The sequence below is a fragment of the Peromyscus eremicus genome, chromosome 1, assembly GCF_949786415.1.
Source record: "Peromyscus eremicus chromosome 1, PerEre_H2_v1, whole genome shotgun sequence".
Taxonomy (NCBI): Eukaryota; Metazoa; Chordata; class Mammalia; order Rodentia; family Cricetidae; genus Peromyscus; species Peromyscus eremicus.
In genome coordinates, this window is record NC_081416.1 from 159755248 (window position 1) to 159773336 (window position 18089).

At 55.9% G+C, this 18089-nt stretch overlaps 2 protein-coding genes across 4 annotated transcripts in view; one reads left to right on the plus strand and one right to left on the minus strand.

Annotated features, from left to right (window-relative positions):
* The window catches only part of Grin2d (glutamate ionotropic receptor NMDA type subunit 2D), a 36711-nt gene extending 30340 nt beyond the window's left edge, over nt 1–6371 (minus strand). The window contains exons 1-4 of one of the 3 annotated variants that reach the window (XM_059277031.1): nt 5596–6371; nt 1362–1476; nt 909–1120; nt 507–675 (exon numbers count right to left, since the gene is read on the minus strand). In XM_059277031.1, the coding sequence (XP_059133014.1) occupies nt 507–675; nt 909–1120; nt 1362–1476; nt 5596–6356 (1257 nt within the window). In that variant the 5' untranslated portion in view covers nt 6357–6371. Of the gene's footprint in view, nt 1–506; nt 694–908; nt 1121–1361; nt 1477–2554; nt 2673–5595 lie in introns of those variants that run through there. The other 2 variants (XM_059277028.1, XM_059277036.1) reach the window with 2 other exon arrangements.
* Nucleotides 6372–16429: 10058 nt separating this feature from the next.
* On the plus strand, nt 16430–18089 carry LOC131924587 (ER lumen protein-retaining receptor 1-like). Its single transcript, XM_059279905.1, has 3 exons — nt 16430–16722; nt 17371–17471; nt 17757–18089. Exons 1-3 carry the CDS (start codon nt 16632–16634, stop codon nt 18087–18089), a joined length of 525 nt encoding a protein of 174 aa, XP_059135888.1. The 5' UTR covers nt 16430–16631.

Below are 18089 nucleotides of genomic sequence, written 5' to 3' on the forward strand. Positions count from 1 at the left end.
GGCCAGCGCTGGGCAAAGCCTGACCCTGGGAGACAGTGATGATGTGGGAGACAGGCTAGGAGGTCTGGCTGACGAGTGAGGAAGGGAACAGAGGGGCGGGGGAAGTAAGGGAGAGAAAGCAGAAGCAGGAGCAGGTCTCCTCTACCCCACCCACTGTCCACTTCACTTGCTTAAGGCCTAGGGATCCAGCCTCCAAACCCCGCTCCCTTCTTGGAGTTCCACCCTTCACAAGCCCTCCCCATGAATTCTACCACCCCACACCCAGCTCCCAGGAGTTCCACTCCTAGCCCCTTCTCCAAGGACCCTTCTGACCACCTCAGAACTTGCAGTTCTCTTGGCCCCACCCCTGAAGACGCCCTCAGCCTGGGACCCCCCTTCAGGCAGCGCCCTTACCAAGCCCAGCCGGCTCCTTTGGCCACGCCCCCTGCTCCAGGACGCCCTCCTCTTGGCCCCTGTCCCTAGGGTCCTCAGATTCCTCTCCCGCAGGTTCTGTCCCCGCCTCTTACCTCACCAATCATGCCGTTCCAGACACCATCGATCTTCTTGCCATGCTTGCCGTTCGTGACCAGGTAGAGGTCATAGCTGAAGCCGATGGTATGCGCCAGCCTCTTCAGAATGTCGATGCAGAAACCCTTGCAGCACCTCTTCTCTGGGCGGGGGGCGTCAGGTGGAGGGCTGCGGGGAGCGACCAGGCTTGGAGAGGTTGGGGACCACTGTTAGGCTCTCCCACGAGGTGGGACAAGCAGCAGCTAAAACTACAGCTAGTGCTTTCTTGGGAGCTTGAAGCTTAAAGATTCCTTGGCATCCCCTAGGTCACCCAGCTGGGGGGCTGAGGGGCTGGGGCCTGACCTGCTGTGCTTTGGGGGAGGAGGGTTCTGAGGCTGAAACATCTGGATCGGGGCTGTCACCTGTGGGTACGGTTGAGCTGGCTCCGGCAGGGGACTGAGTCTCTAATACAAGTACCGCTGATGGGGTCTGCTGGCTCCACAATGACAAAGGGTCTCTCCTCCAACGTGGCCACAGTGAGGTGCTGTGTGTCATCCACTGGCTGCAGGAAGCGGCCGTAGCGGGACCATAGCGGGTACTTGAGGCGGAGGGTCTGCTGTTCCCAGCTGCCCACCTTGGGGGGAAAAAAAAAGACACGTCTTGCTTCCTGGGGGCGTTCCAGGGTGTCATGGCTTTCTGGGACTGTGGGTCCCAACTTCCAGAATCCAGATTGCTTGCTTCTTCCTTCTTCAGACCAGAACCTGGGCCTTCAACTATGACTTTCCATAGGACCTCAGAGTCTAGAACTGTTTCTCCTCCCTCAGATCCAGGGTCCAGGTGCTCTCCCACAGATGCCTGGAGTCTGGGCCACTCACCACTTCCCATGTCCTGTCTCTGGTGAGGGAGATGACCACCAGTGAAGGGTTCACCAGAAAGCCATCTTCATTGAAGGAGTAGTCTCGGTTATCCCAGGTGATGTTCATGAAGTACCTGCCCAGGAGAAAGGGATGGGCCCCATGAGGACCTGGGCTGGGTCCCTTGGTTGCTGGGGGCTGAGTCTCTTCTATCGCCAGCCACAGTCTTCACCTTTGAGTCCCCTCTTCGTTGCCAGAACCTCCAGGCCCAGGTCCCACACTCTCAGCTTGGTGCTGATACCTTAACGTCCTTTCATGCCATGGTTTCTCCCGTCCCTGAAACTCCCTATCCGGTGCCTTCCCGCCTGAAAACTCTTAGCGGCACTAAATGCAGTGTCGGGCTGGAGAGATGGCTTAGAGGTTAAGAGCACCAACTGCTCTTCCAGAGGTCCTGAGTTCAATTCCCAGCAACCACATGGTGGCTCACAACCATCTGTAATGAGATCTGGCGCCCTCTTCTGTATACATAATAAATAAATAAATCTTTAAAAAAAAAAGTAATTTAAAAAAAAAATGCAGTGTCACTTGGAACCTGGGGAAGTTCACGCCTCCAGGCCTTTGCAAGGGCTGTGCTGTACCTATAAAACCTCTCTCATCTTGACCAGCTCTGATAGGTTGTAAATACTCAGTTCAAATATCCCTTCTCCTGGGATGAAGCTTCCTGGCATCTCGGGCTCCTAAACATCGTCTCTGTGCCGAGTACGGCATGCTCTCACACCATCTCTCTAGTCGGCTGTTCCTGGTCCCTCCATCCAGGCTACCAAGTCCCGTTCTTCCTTCCCCACCTGTCCTCCACCCCGAGAGTCCTGGAGCCTCCCCCGGCCTCCTGCCTGGCCTTCCAGTCCATATCCCACCCCAGAGAAGTCTTTCTATACCTAAAGCTGATTCTAGGCCAGCCTCCTCTCCTCAGGACTTGCCTTTGGCTCCCAGAATCCCAGGATAGAGTCTTAAGCCATACAACTGTGCACACAAGGCAAAGCTTTGGTCCCACCCACCTTCCTGACCTCATTACCTGTTATCTACTCTGTGCTACGAAGGCTCCGTGTAAGCCTGTCCCCCAACCCCCTTGGGTCTTTCTACGTGTTTTGATCAACCTGGAATGAATGTCCTCCATATCTGGTGAACGTGCTGAGCACCCTTAGACTGAAGCTGACCTGGAGGCCCTGCCTGTGTCTCCGTTGGGCCATCCCATCCCATCCCCACAGATGGCTGAAGAATGATGGGCTTCAGGCCTTGCTCTTCCCTCGATTTACTCAGCTCTTCCAGTGCTCAGCTCCATCTACGTACAATGATTTTAAAGAAATGTACGTGTATGTGTGTGTGCCTGAGTGTATTTATGTGTTCCACATGTGTCCAGGGTCCCAGAAGAGAGTATTGCAGCCCCAGAACACACACACACACACTCTTTCTCTCTCTCTCTCTCTCTCTCTCTCTCTCTCTCTCTCTCTCTCTCTCTCTCTCTCTCGTGCATGAGTGCATATGGGCGTTGGGAACCCAACCCGGGGCCTCTGCAAGAGCAGAAAGTGCTCTCAACGCTGAGCCATGTCTCCAGCTCTTCCCCCATCTATATCATTTTAACCTCTAAGTTTTACCTGCCTGAAATGATCGAACCCCTAAGCCTCTTGTCTCACACACCCCCATTTTATTTTCCTCTCAGAGGCTGCCACCAGTGGGCAGTTCTTTCTTTCCTTGCCTATTCACTGCATGCCCCTCTTCCCCACTCTCCCTCATTAGACTGTTAGCTATGTGAGAGCAGGGGGTTGTTTTTGTGACTTTTTTTTTTTCAGTTTTTTGAGTCAGGGTCTCTATCTATCTATCTATCTATCTATCTATCTATCATCTATCTATCTATCTATCTATCTATCTATCTATCTATGTATCATCTATCTATCTGCCTCTCATATATGGGTACATATGCTGCTCATACATAGATAAGTGTGTATGTATATGTATATATCTTTGGCTAGCCTGGAACTCACTATCTAGACCAGACTAGTCTTGAACTCAGAGCTCTGCCTGAGTTTAAAGGAGTATACTACCATACCTAACTTTATTTGATTCTTTTGTGCCAAAGCAGTGCTTGGCACATAGATTCTCAGGAAAAGGTTTTTCACTGGATGGAAGTTTGGCCAGTAGTTCATCCCTAGGTCTCAGTTCAGGATTCTTTCCTCCAGGAAACCTCCCTGACACTACATCTTACCCCCCAGTTACGCAGCCTGTATTGGGAGGTTGATTCTCACCAACCAGTTTCCTCTTGGGATGCTGTTTTACAGTGAGACCTGTAGGTTCTAAAATTATGAAGGAGAAATTATGTATTAAGAGCTGAACAGAGGCTGGGAAAGGTAAGCCCGTGTGTGTGTGTGTGTGTGTGTGTGTGTGTGTGTGTGCGTGTGCGTGTGCGTGTGCGTGTGTGTGTGTGTGTGTGTGCAGAATCAGAAAGACGAAAACAGAAGATGAAAGACTAGCTGGCCCGGACTTGGCCTCAATTCCTGAAGTCTGTCTGTTCTGTGCATGTTTATCTTTCCAATGAACCCTCTTTCTCCTGGGGAAATTTAAACGAGACAGCTTTTTGTAACCAAAAATGTCCTGGTTGGGCAGGTTTCCTCCCCCATGCTCCCTAAGGCTGCTGTTATCTCCATTACTGCAAGCCTCACACTGTGTGGCCATTATTCCCATCCCTGTATGTCACCTCTTTAGGCCCTTGCATTCTTTGAAGACGTCTGTGGTCTTATTCATCCCTGTGTTCCCAGGGCCCAGCATGAGCTCTAGTTCCTAGCAGGCGCTCAGTATTTATGAACACAGGATGCTTCTCTCACCCTCTTGTTCTGGGGTCCTGATTCCCAAGTCAGTTGTCCAGTCTCCTCCCTTAGGTTCCCCCAGACTCAACCAGGCTCAGGGTCCATGGCCTTCCTTCTGCTGCTCCGTCAGCACACGGACTGTGTTCCCCACTCCCAAAGCTCCCCATGGAAGGGATGCTGTCACACCAGTTTTCTTCTAACATCACAGTGTGTAAGCTGGACCCATGGCCGCAACAAGGGTGGACACATCCAGCACTCTGCAGTCCATCCAGGCTACATGCAGGGGTGGTATTAAAATATCTAACAGTCAGCACAGCACAGCCACTAGCCAATCAGAATGGGAGTCTAGCTAATCAGCACAGATGTTTAACTAATCAGAATGGATGTGCCTTGAACAAGCAGTATGTCAGTCCTGACCATGTGACAATGTTCCCAGTAATAAGATGTGGGACCTGTGCCCTCCACATTACTTGACGTTGCTTTTTCTTTGCTATGTCGTCCCCCCTTCTCTAGACCAGACTTATCTGCCATGCCTACAACCCAGCTTCTACTGTGCCAAGAGTAGAAAAACAGAATTAGCACGTGGAGCCCATCTCCTGACAACCAGGACTGCCAGACACTCATCTCCGGGATGTTACATGACAGAGGAAAAACTTCTTCTGCCTCGCATGGGCCACTCCATCAATGCGTCTTTTTATCACCGAGACTCATCTCGTGGTGGTTTTCTTGTCCAGGGTAAGTTGCTATCGGTTGCACTGCTTTTACTTACAAACAAGCAAACAAACCCAGAAGCTGCCAATTAGAACATGATAACTGGTTGATCATAAGACATATCTTGATTTCAAAGACATTAAAATATAAAAAAAAAATGGGTATTTCTGTTTTAGATATTTTAGCCTTGTTTCTTGCCCCCATCTTCAGAGTGCTGGGATGACAAGTCTATACTGCCACACTGAACTAAAGTTACACATTTCCATTTTTATTTTTTTTCCCCTGAGACAGGGTTTCTCTCTGTAGTTTTGGTGCCTGTCCTGGAGCTCACTCTGTAGACCAGGCTGGCCTCGAACTCACAGAGATCTGCCTGGCTCTGCCTCACATTTCGATTTTGAGACAGGGTCTCATACAGCCCAGGCTGGCCTCCAAGTGGATATGCAGACAAGGATGACCCTGAGCTCCTGCCTCTACTCCTGAAGTACCTAAGATTGCAGTCTCCCACCAGCCTTAAAGTCGTGCAATAATGGTAATGAAGTCTTTGTACACCAGGTGCCTTCTAAATCACCTGGTGAAATCCCAGAAGGGCCACTCGGTTGTGCCTGTTTTACAGAAAAGGAAATGAGCCAGGATGAGCTCCATCCCAGGTCACTCACTACTGAGTACTCCAAGTATTCCCCAATCACCTGTGCAGACTCTCCCCGCGGTGGGTGCGATTCTGGGCACGGCAGTCATGGCCCAGCTCAGGCAGGAAGCCATAGTCTCGCAGCAGGGCTTGGGCGCCTTTGGCCACCACCGCCACACCAGCAGCCACTCGACGTGCCAAGTCGTCACGCCAGCCAGCAGAGCGCACTGCGAACAGCCCCGCAGGCAGTGGGGCGCCTCCTGGCAGAAGAAGAGGCTCCCCAGGGACCCCGGAGCCCCCGCCTCCAGCCAGCTGGGGTCCCACCATGAACCAGACGTAGCCAGGCCCAGTGAGGCCAGCCTCTTCTGCGGCCCGGAAAACAGGCTCTGCTTCCTCGCGGGCGCAGAAGAGCAGGCGGATCTGCGCGCTGACGCTCCGGAGCTGTGCGCCCAGGACGGCCTCACCAGCCCCGGGGTCCAGTGTCAACGCTCCTCGATGCTCCCAGCCCACCAGGCTGCCATCAGTCAGCACCTCGATGTATGACAAGAAGGCCCGATGGCCTGGGGCACGCGTGGTCACTGCCACAAAGGATGTCCAGTCGTACTCCTCCAGCACCTCAAAAATGACCTGCAGCTGCTGCTCTGTGGAGGAGCCGAGCTGCAGGAAGGTGGAGCCCTTCTCCTGCGGGAACAGGGAGGACCAGTGAGCAGACCACAGCGGCCTGAGCCCCGTGGCACCACAGCTTCCACTACGGCTGCTCACCAGGCCTGGCTGCTTCTCCTTCTGCAGCACTGGCTTCGTCTGGGTTATGTTTAACCACATAACCGAGTTCTTCCAGGCTCACCTAAAAAACTCACCCTGAACCTTACTCTCATGTCTGAGGGCAGCTGTAGAGACCCAGAAGAAAACTCGGAAGGCCTAGGGTCTCCCAGTCACAGGAGGGGTGGAGCCTGTGCCGCTCAGCACATGGAGGAATACCTCCAGTGAGGACGCCCCGTTCGGAGTTTGTATGAATGAGAAACAACTTACTGGGGTGAGCTGCTGAGGGTTGAGGGTTTATCTATGGCAGCATGTGATGTCACCACCATGAATTCACCCCACATCTTCCCAGCGTCCACCGAGGCACCCTAGCCCCATTTGTAATGAGCAAGACCACAAGACAGCATGCAGTGAGGATGCTGAAGGGTGCCCTTCCTCCCAAGTGGAGTAGACTGTCCCTTTAATTTCCCTCCTGTTCCCATGTCCCCCATTTCTGTCTCCCTTTGTTGGCCTCTGTTCCTCAGTCAGAACCCTACATAAATGTAAGCGGTCTTTATGGTGTTCTCTTGCCTTTTCTGTCCACACTCCCTAGCAAAGGTCATTGAGCACCATGGGGTTAAATATGGTCTCTAGCACTATCCAGTATGGTGGCCACTAGCGATGTGTAGCTATTCAAATTAAAATTAAACTGAAAAAAGAAATGGAGTTCCTCAGCTGCACCATGCAAGTGCTCAGCAGCCACCTGTGGCTTTGCAGCTGCCTGCTGGATAGAGCAGACACAGTCCATCTTCATCGCTGCAGGAAGTTCTGTGCAGTGTGCCCAAGGCTCTATCTTTGGTTACAACTGTTCCCGTGAGCTCCAGACAAAGCCATCCCACTTGCTAGTCACCATCCGCAAACCAGGATTTCCACAAGTATCTCAGGAACTTGCATGTCAAAAGCAGATTTCCTGACTCTTCACAAGCCTCCTCTTCTTTGCACCCCCAAGCCAGAACCCCCCCTCCTCCCCCCCACAATAGAAGTGACCTGAACTCCTGCTGCTCTGTCCCCTCCTGAGTGCGGGATTACTGAATGCACCACTACATCCGGTTTACATGGTGCTGGGGTGGAACTCAGGACCTCATTCACGCCAGGCAAGCACTAAAGCAGCTAAACTACGGCCCCAGCTCCATCCTCTCCTTGTTCCCCTCATGCTTCCCTCCAGGCCACTTCCAAGACGTCCTGGCTGCGTGCTCTCACTAATCCTAGCTATCTTCTTTGTGATGACCCCCAGCCCCATCTCCTCACCATCGTGACTGCACTCGCCTAGACATCTGCAGCTCTCTGGCACATTTCTGCTTCCATTCTCATGCCTTTTGTTTGTTCTCCGAACAGAACCAAAGTGATCGTTTCAGAATATTAATTGGAACGCATCTCTTCTCAATTGAAAAGCTTCCAATGGTTCTCCTCTAGGATCAAAGCTAAAGAAAGTCCCCACTGTGGCCCAGGCACAAAGCCCTACACGAGCAACCCCCAGTGCCCGTCTGAGCTCATCTTCTGCCTTCCCAGCTCTGCATCGGCCACAGCCCCTCTACCTTGTTCTTTCTCTCACACAGAATGCTTCTTCTAAGCTTTGCCCTTAGCAGTTGTACCTCCTGGGGACACATTCCCCAGATCCTCCATGCCTAGCTACCCCCCATCATCTTTCTGGGCCAGCACAGACACCACCTCCTCAGGAGGCCTCTCTTGATTACCATCCAGTGGAGCCTTAGCCTCAGTTATTACGGGTTTCCCTTAGGGCAGATTTCACTACCTGAGTGCAAGTTCCATATGACCCAGCCTCCCCCAACTCAGTTTTATAATCCTGAACTTAAACAAGCCCCAGGCCTCACAAGCCTTCCTGCAACTACATGTAAACAGCCATCAGATTTCTCCTTTGGCATGTGCCAGTGGTTTGATGCTGGGTAGAAGACAGCTGTCCTGAGAAGAGGGGGCTTCCCAGCATGCAGTGGAGACTCACAGAGGACCTCATCCACCAGCAGGGTGTGGCTACAAAGGGACTAGGTCCTGGCACTCATTGTAGCATAGCTGGGGTAGTGAGGGTCACACCGTCTCTCACCCAAGAACAGTGAGGGAACTACATGTGTCTCTGAAGGTGATAGGCTGCACACGAGTGGACAACGGTGTTCAGTGGGTCACACTCAGCAGCAATGGAGGCACAAGGGACCATGTGTGTCAGTGTTCCATGGAGGCATCAGCCAGGCCTACAAATCAAGCCAAGAACAAGGATGTTGGACAGAGGTCTTTCCCACAATGTTTTGGACAGACCCGAGAGTCCTAGGATGCAATAGTGATCCAGGTATAATGCCAAAGGTCTTCCTGGCTGGGAACTGACCGGTTTAGGTTCCATCCACCCAGGTGGCTCCATCCTCCAGCAATCCCACTTCTCTGTTTCACTTGCTCCACCTCCAATATGTCCCTTCTTAGGCTTCATCTTTCTAGTCTGCAAACTTCTGTGGCACCAAAAGTCCACTACAACCCACTGTCCCAGACCTCTGGAGGCAGGCCTGTCTTCAGGCCAGTACTGGCACTAGTCTCCCAGGCTGGGCTTGTTCCTTCTTGAACCCAGTTCAGGATCCTCATGCCATCCTTTCACATGCTCCTTCTCAAACCCCACTCCAAGGGCCTACTTCCTCTCTTGGTAAAGTCCTTCCATTACATTGCTTGGACCTAGTCTACCCTCAGCCCTCTCTGCTGGATCCCTCTCTCCTTCCTTGAGCACTAGATCTGTTCTTGGGCCTAGTCTGCCATTCATCAGCCCACCTCTCAGAACGCATGGCTCTGCTCTCATTCCTAGACCTCTAGGCGCCATCCTTCAGCTGAGCCATCCACCATGCCTCTTCTCCCATGGTCCCCTGACCTGCTGTCCAGGACGCCACTTCCTCACTAGACTCTGTCTCTTTCTGAACCTCATTCCTTTCCAACTGACTCTTTCCCTCATTGGTCCAAGACCCGTAACTCTAGTTTCTGACCCTGTCGCCTCTCATTAAAATCTATCTCTTCTGCCACTGGTTCTTCCTCAGTCCTCACTTGGAACTCACTTCCTCCCTGGTTATCTGACCTTTGCTGATCACCGGAAGGCGCTGTGAACCCTCTAGAGCACACCCCTCCAATTCAGATTCCTCCCTATCGAGACTTGACTCTTATCACCAACGTGCAAACTGACCAACAGACAGCCCCGCCCCCAGTGACGCTCCCCGGCCTTATAAGCCCCCCAAACCTCGATGAAACTGGCTCCAAAGCTATCATAGGTCTCGCCTCTCAAAGCCTGCCTCTCAAGAGTCTTGCCCTTCAGCCTCCTCTAGGCACTGCTACTCGACGAACGTCCCCGCCCCAAGTCAATCTAGACTATGTCCCATCCCCGCCCCCGAGCCGCAAGGCCCCGCCCCCGAGCTGCAAGGCCCCGCCCCGCGGCCGGCCCGCCCCCCCGCGGTCGCGCGCACCTTGGGCGTGAGCACGAGCGCGGCGCCGCCGTGCACGGCCACGATGGGCAGCGAGGTCTGCGCCGACAGGAAGTCGAGAATGGGCGCGACGGCGGGCGCGCGCGAGTCGTCCTCGAACACCACGCCGTGCACGCGCAGCCCCGACAGCAGGTCGCAGAGCTGCAGCACAAGGCTGCGAGGGTCCGAGCCGTTGAGCACCAGCGCCACTGGCCGCACGTCCAGGCCCGGGCTGCGAACTGCCGCCGCCACGGCCGGGCCCAGGCGCGCCGCCTCGGCCGCGTATGCGGGGCCAGAGAAGACCAGCGCCACGTTGAGCGGCCGCGCCCCGCCCGTGCCCCCGCCGGCCGCGCCCGGCCCCGGCGCCTCCTCCGGGAAGGGGCTGGCGCACGCCAGTGCCAGCAGCAGCAACATCTTAGCGGGGCCCCGAGGGCCGTGGGGGCCACCGGCGCCGCGCATCGCCTGCGGGCCCCGCCGGGCGGCCTCTGCGCGGACGGGAGGCGAGGGCAGAGCCCGAGGGGAAGCACGGGAGAGACGGGACGAGAGGGGAAGGTTGGGTGATGGAGAAGAGGGAGGGGCAGACACGGAGAGAAACACGGAGAGATGCGGGACAGAGATAAAGGGAGACGGAGACAGAAGGAGGAGACAGAGATCGAGAAACGGAGATGGGGAAGGTGACAGAGACAGGGATCCAGATAGTGAGAGAAGACGCAGAGTCAGGAGGAGAGGGGAAAGTTGGGTGAGAGACAGAGAGACAGCAGCAGAGAGAGAGACACAGACCAGAGACAAGAAGAGACAGCGGGAAAGGCAGTGGAGGGAGTGGAAGGGAAAGATGGAATCCAAATAGAGGGAGGGGGGGGGAGATGGAGGAATGGAATGTGGGAACCAGGAGACACAAAGGCGGGAGGGGGTGAGTAATGGGGTCAGGGAAGATACGGAGGGAAGGGAGGGAAGGAGACAGGGATGGAGTGGACAGTGGTCATTCCGATGGGAAAGAGACCCAGAGATGGGACAAAAACAGGAACAGACCAGAGTGAGGCCAAAGGAGAGGGGGACAGTCAGAAATGGTCAGGGAAGGAGTAAGGAGAGATGGAAGGAGAGGCTCAGATGGACACAGACCCAAGAGAAGGACCAAGCGAGAGGATGGTGGTGAGGCAAGGAGAGAGGAAGAGATAAATGCAGGGAGGCGGAGAGATGAGAAAGTTGGGGGGCATAGAAGGCAAGCCCGGAATTGGAAGGCAGGGACCCACAGCCACCCAGAGTCAGGCAAACCAACCTCAGGAAGAAGGAATGGAGATGGAGGAAAGCCGGCAGAGCAAATGAAATACGGAGAAGACAGAAATAGCGAGGCAAGGCAGAGACCCAGACCCCCACCCGGGAGGTGCCCAGCACAGACATGAAAGCAAGGCAGAGCCAGGTGGCAGAGAGAATGGGAATAGAAGGAAGAAAGTAAGGGGGGAATGAGAGAGGAAAAGGGGTCAGGGCGTGGGGAGAAAAAGGGGAGAAATTAGTGGGGTATACAAGGACAGAAAATACCCACCACCCCAGCCATTCTTAGCCCCTCCTCCTGTCCCTGCCCCCTCACTTTCATTCTTGATGAAACTGAGTCACAGGCCAGTCTTGGGGTGGGGGCACAGCTGTGGAGCACTGGTTGGGGGGGTCCCTGGCTTCCAGCCCAGAGCAATTTAGTAAATTAAAGGAAGAGTGTTGCCTCCGGTGCCCCCTGTTGAATACTAGTTCCTTGGGGTGGGTGGCTAAAACCCCAGGCTCCTGGGTACTAGGTCTGCGGAGGAGGCCCTGGGGGCCTGATCTCTGCTCCCAGAAAGCACCGAGGCCTGCACCGGGGGCTTCCTGAATGGGTCAGGGTCCAGATACAGAAGGGTTCTCTCTTGGCTGTCAGTCTCCTGTCTGGTTGCCATGGTAGCACAGGCTTGTCCATTCTAGACAGCAAGGGTTGGGGCAGAGGCCCACACCCCCCTACCCTGCCTGGAAACCTCATTCTCCAAACTGCCGTCCCACCTTTCTGGAGGTCCTGAGCCCCTGTCTCCTCCGGGAAGGGGGTGCCCCTCCTGCAGGCCATGCCTCCTCCTGTCCCTCCTCTCCATTGCCTCTCCTTCCCTAAGCAGCTGGCTCAGTCCGTGCTCAGAATAGCCCCCCCCCTCCTCCCCAAAATAACGCACAGCTGTGGCCTGGCCCCTGCGGGGTTAATACTGGCTCTCCTCTCCCTTCCTGGTGGCTGCTCAGCCATCAGCCCCTCCTTCGCTTCTCAGACCCCGGCCTCTGCATTTTTGGGGTCCAAGGTCCTTGTCACTGTGAGGCCTAGGAGGGCAGCCTCAGCCTCACCCCTGCCGGGAGGCAGAGCTCTCCCATAAAGGACTCCTGAGGGCAACCTTTCTACCCAGCCCTCTTACCCCAGGATCAGTTTCCTGAAGGCAAAGTCCCCAGAGCTCACAACAGGGTTGCCAAAGTCCATTTCGACCTCTGCCTCATGAGTTTAGCCATGCACTTCCATCCCCACAGGGGCCTAAGAAGCGACTCCCCCAGCCTGCCCTGTCAAGAGTCCTGGCCCTCCTTTCTCCCATAGGTGCCCTCCCTAAATTCCCGACTGAAGACTTGGCCTGGCAGGTACCCCACTCCCCCAGCATGTAAGAGCAGTCCTTTCTTTCTCAGGACCCGGGGATCCTGGCTTCCTGCCCCAACTGGGAATCTTGGTTCCTGTCTTGTACTCCTTTAAGGAACCCCCCTTTTTTGCCTCAGACCCCATCAGTCCCAACATCTTGCTGCCCACTAGCTCTGGCCTTCCCAGGTGCTCCTCTCCTGTCTTGTCCAGAGCATAAGGAGGAAGAGGATGTCTGTCTCCATTGCCCCCCTAAGCCACTATGGGGATGGGGAGAGGCTTTGGTCGGCAGCTCCCCTTCCTTGTGCTGCAGAAAGCTTCCTGTCCCCCACTGCACACACACAAGCCAGTGTCTCCCCATCCCAACCCTGGAAGGGCATTCCAGAACCTTGAGGAAGGGGTGGCTGCCTGGGGCTGGGTGCCGGTCACTGGACGCCCTCAAGGTCCTTGGCGGGGGGTATTAATAGCAGACTCATAGCTCTGAGGTGGGAGGGGAAAGGGAGAGGAGAGAGGGATAGCCAGCCATGGGGAGACTGATGCAGGAAGCGGGTGCAGAGAAGGTGAGGTGGAGAGATTGACAGAGGTGGGATTCAGTTATGCGCAGCTGGGGACAGGGTAAAGTGTCAGGGGAACAGAGGCCTGGGGTGGTTTTGAGGTGTAGAAACCTAGGAAAGGGGCAGAGAGTGAGCGCGCGAGCAGATGGAAGGCTGGAAGACGGTCCCTGAGGGACAAGGGGGCAGAGACGTTCAAACCCCTTCCCTCCTTGAGGTCCCTGGCCAACTTTCCCTGCCCTAGATTGGAAGGGGCCATATCCCCACCCCCACCCCTGCATCCCCTGCCCCAGCCTTACCTTTTCATGACCCTGTTCTGTCGGGGGGATTGCTGGGGGGCCAGGACCGGAACCAGTGTCCAGAGACCCAGAGATTCCGTGGAGTGTTGGGGAGCTGGTTGGGGGCCAGGCCCAGGGCGGCAGCGAGGCAGCAGCAGCAGCAGGAGCAGCAGCAGCAGCGGCAGCAGCAGCAGCGCAGGCGGCAGTCGTGGGGACCTTTTGCCTGTCCCGGCTCCGTCCCTCCTCTTCTGGATTCTGCCCTGCCCTGTCCCCCAAGGTTGTGGCCACCAGGCTAGGCAAGGATGAGGCTACACATGTTGCGCTGGAAGTTGGGCCCCGGACATTGCGGAGGCTGTTGGGGTGTCCTCTTGCGGCCTGACCCCATGGGGATCCCCCTCCACCCACCTGGGGTGCCCCCCTCTGCCGGCTTCAGTCCGGGCTCCTCCCCTGGCTGGCATGTCCCATCACCTCTCCCTAGCTTATTGGCATCCCCTTTGTGCTCTCGGCATGCCCTCCCTGTCTCTGTCTGTCTGTCTGGGTCACCTCTGAAGCCAGTGGCTCGTGTATGTTTGTGTAAGGAGCGTGAGGCTGCCTATCGGAGGAACTGCTGGCCCCTTCCTTGCTTGGCCATCTCTGGACCCCCCCCCTCCCCGTTGCCCCCACTCTCAAGCACAGGCAGAAACACACATGCACATGCTCACACACACAATCTCACTTCCCTGGGATTCCCTCTCAACACCCCCGGAGCTTGATGAGGGAGACACACACACACACACACACACACACACACACACACACACACGCTTGCGCAGGGCCCCAACAGGGGCGCGTTGTCACTGCTCTCAGCGGCTGTTTGGACAGACAGACAGGAGGACACAGGCATCCGGGGACACACAGATACTCGGCTGCATGCAGGCAGGAGGCACAGAACCCAGGTGCACACCATCCATCCAGGTTTGGGGGCTCAGGGAACCGATTGAGGGTCCGTGAAGTGCAGGCAGGAGGCTCAGGGTCGGTCCAGACAGACAGACCCCTCCTCCCTCAGCTACGGCCGCTGCAGCCCTTACAGACACACCCCCCCACCAGCCAGCCTGACACCAAGACACACTTCCTCACCTAGCAGATGGCTGTAGCACGAGAGACCCCTGGGGGCCGGGCGGACCCACCCAGGCTGATACCCCTCAACAGGGCGCTGGTGGCCGAGGAGGCTGCGGGCGGGCGCGGGCGGAGGGTGGCGGGTAGCGGCAGGCAGCGGCAGCGGCAGCGGCCACGGCTTGCAGGAGCCAGAGCGTGAGGGACTCACACACTCGCTGTGTTCTCGCACACTCACTCAAGATGCGATTAACATTCAGTCCCCGTCCTTCCCTGCCAGGAGACCCACAGCCCCCCCTCTTGGCTTCCCTAGGGACCCCTCCTCCTGTTGGGGCTGAGGGAGGGGGCCACTCCTTACCCCATTTTGAAGCCTCTGTTTTCCTCGTGGGACATGGGACTGAGGGGCTGCGATGAAATGGGAGGAAGCAGAGGTGGGTGGACAAGGGCATTGCCTGGTACAGACAGTTTGGGACCTAGACAGAGCGTTGGGGGTTACTGAAATCGCCCCTTCCCTCTTCTGGACGTCAGCATCCGCCATGCTAAGACTCATCCTGTGAGTACTATGGCCCCAGAGGCAAAATGCAAGCTGGATGTCTACCGTAGGGCAGACATCCAGTCTAGACTCCCAAGTTCCTTATCCCTTGGAACCAGATGTCCAGTTGCTAGCCCACCTCCCTTAGACCCAGCACACTAGACCCCAGTTTCCCCGGTAGACTGATGGTTGGGATCCCAGTCCTCTCACCTCAGGCTGCAGACCTCTTCCCTGAAAACCCATGGGGCTAGGCTCGCAATTCCCTCCTCCCTCAGACCTAGATGTCCAGTTCTCTCTCAGACCCATGTGTCCAGACCCTGGCACTCTTTCCTGTGACCCAGGGGTTTACATCCTAACCATCCTCCCTCCGACCCAGGGGTCCAGACCCTCCCAGGATTCCAAGCCCCTTTCTTTCAGAACCAAGATTCTAGATACCAACCCTCCTTCCTCAGACCATAGGTCCAGGACTTAGCCTTTCTTCCTCATGCTAGGGGTCTAGATTCTGAGCAAGTCCATCACTGAGGGACCAGTTGATCAGTGATGGACTGGTCTCTCATAGTCATGAGTGCTCAGTCCCCTGGAGGAAAACTGCCCACTGTGTCACAGACACAGCAGTCCTCACCATAACCCTACCTTTGTGGTTCCAGGAAGTCAGTCACCTACCCATCTTACCTCTGGTAGGGCAGTCCTTAGCATCTATAACGTGGAAGGAGTGTGTTTCAGGACTCCTGGACCCCTGAGGATGGAAGCTGGGGGTGGGTAAAGAGAGAGAGAGGGTGTGGGGGAGGAGATCAAAGGGGAGAGGGAGGGGAAAGGAGAGAGGGGAGAGAGAGAGAGAGAGAGAGAGAGAGAGAGAGAGAGAGAATGAATATGAATGTGTAGAGGGGGAGAGTTCTGGAGCCGGGGCTGGGACCTAGGCCTACAGCATTCTTATTAGACTCCTGCCCCTATGCTCACGTTGGAGTCCTGTTTCCTGTGTCCTAAGATCTGGGAGGACATGAGTGATGCTGTTTTTGAAAGAGCCAGGACCTGAAATTTTGGGTCTTAGAAGAGAAAGGGATTGTGGATGTAGGTTAGAATGTTGAGTGATAAAGACTGTCAAGAAAGGGATTGTAGAGGCAGTAGGCTGGGTCTGGATCCCAGGACATGTGGCAGGCGGGCCTGGACCTTCTCCCTGAATTGGGACTAGAGAACACTGAGGAAGCCAGAAGTCTACCCTCTTAATCTCCAGGATTATTGTTGTTGTTGTTACTATTAGTAGTATTAGTATTAATAATTTGTGGGGGAATAGATTGTCATTATGGAGCCCTGAGCCTGGAACTGGGGATCCCTCTGCTTCATCCTCCCAGTGCTAAAATTTAAGACTGCACCATCTCCCTAGGCAGCTCCAGGATCTTTGGAGTTCAGAACTCAAGCTCTGGGATTCCTGCTAAGGGTAGGGAGCGTGGGATCCTAAAGACCCTTCTGATTAGTAGAAGGCAAAAGGACAGCTTTATTCGGCACGACTCTGCAAGGCAGGTGGCGGGCGACAGGGGGCGCCAGAGAGCCAACCCGCCCTCAGGGTGGAGCTCCAGCCCAGACTCCTCCCTTTCCACCCTTGGCCCTCCTCCCTTTTCTCCCTGCCAGCTCTGCCACCAGCTCCGGCCTCGGCTCACCTCCCAGGGCCCCCTCCCCGGAGCTGAGCTACCGAAGGGCTCCTCTCTCGCCCTCAGCCCAGCAGCACCACAGCTCCGGGGCAGCCGGGCCTGCCAGCCTTCCCCCAGCTCAGTCCTGCCCGAGCTCCCCAGTCATGAACCTCTTCCGATTCCTGGGAGACCTCTCCCATCTCCTAGCCATCATCTTGTTACTGCTCAAAATCTGGAAGTCCCGATCGTGTGCGGGTGAGCGCCCCACCCCGCGGAGAGGGGGCGGGAGCGGGCCGCCCTGGGGTACCGGGAAGGCTAGAGCTCGGCCGGACAGAGTCCTCCCGGACTGCCTGCTGGGTATCCTTCTAGATCTAGGGTTACCAGGGGGTCAGCTCCTTTCCCTAGACTCAGGGGTGCACATAGTTTGGTGGGGGTGCCTTCGGGCGCTCAGTTCAACCTTCTGCAGCACCTTTGGGACAGCTATGGGTGTTCCGGGGCTGGGAACCAGGAGCCATGGCAGGCGGGGAGGTGGCTGGGAGTTGGTGACGTGGACTGTAAAGGCCAGGAAGGGAACGGGAGGAAGGTGACTGGCTGAGAGGCTGAAGTCAGGCAGGGCTCTCCCTAGGTCCCAACGTAGGTCCAGACTGTCAGGGGACCCTGAAGGAGACAAGGGGACCAGCGAGGCCTAGCCTGGGACGGAGCCTCGGTCTGTAGTATCATTGGGGCCGGCTGCCCCCTGGCTGTGGATGGTGGGAAAAGGGCCGTGCTCAGGCGTCAAGGCCTTTGGGGACCGCTGTGTTCTAGAGTTCCGGCCGGCTGGCTCAGGCACTGCACTTTAGTGTATTGCCCAAGTAGCCCACCGCAGCTCCCTCTACCCTGCCCCTTGTTCTCTGTCTCAACCAGGCATTTCAGGGAAGAGCCAGGTCCTGTTTGCTGTGGTGTTTACTGCCCGATATCTGGACCTGTTCACCAACTACATTTCACTCTACAACACCTGCATGAAGGTAGAGCTGCAGTCAGAGCTGTGGCAGGGTTCCAGGCCAGGGGTCAGAGAGGAGTCTAGTCTGAGGGAGGAGGGCTGGAGTCTGGATATCTGGGTCTGAGGGAGGAGGAACTCATTATCTAGACTTTGGTCAAGTATGGAAGACTGATGTCTAGGCATTTAGGCATGAAGGAAGAGAGCTGGGGTCTGGACATCTGGTTTGAGGGAGGTGGGCTGGGAACTTGATTTCCAGTGTCTGAGCCTACTGAGTGGAGGCCCCACCTGTAAGCTGCCCTGTCACCCTCAGGTGGTCTACATAGCTTGTTCCTTTACCACGGTGTGGATGATCTACAGCAAGTTCAAAGCGACTTACGATGGAAACCATGACACTTTCCGGGTGGAGTTCCTCGTTGTTCCCACGGCTGTTCTGGCATTCCTGGTCAACCACGACTTCACCCCTCTGGAGGTGGGCTTCTGCTGGGACCGCAGGGGTTGGGTGGCAGGGGCAGCTGACAGCAGACCCTCTCAGGTGTTTCCTCGGCAGGGTTTCCTGAGACTTCCTCATGCAGGAGCTACAGACATGCTCAGCCTAGGTCCATGGAGGCAGATCATACCATGTGCTGCTGCTCTGTGCAGTTAA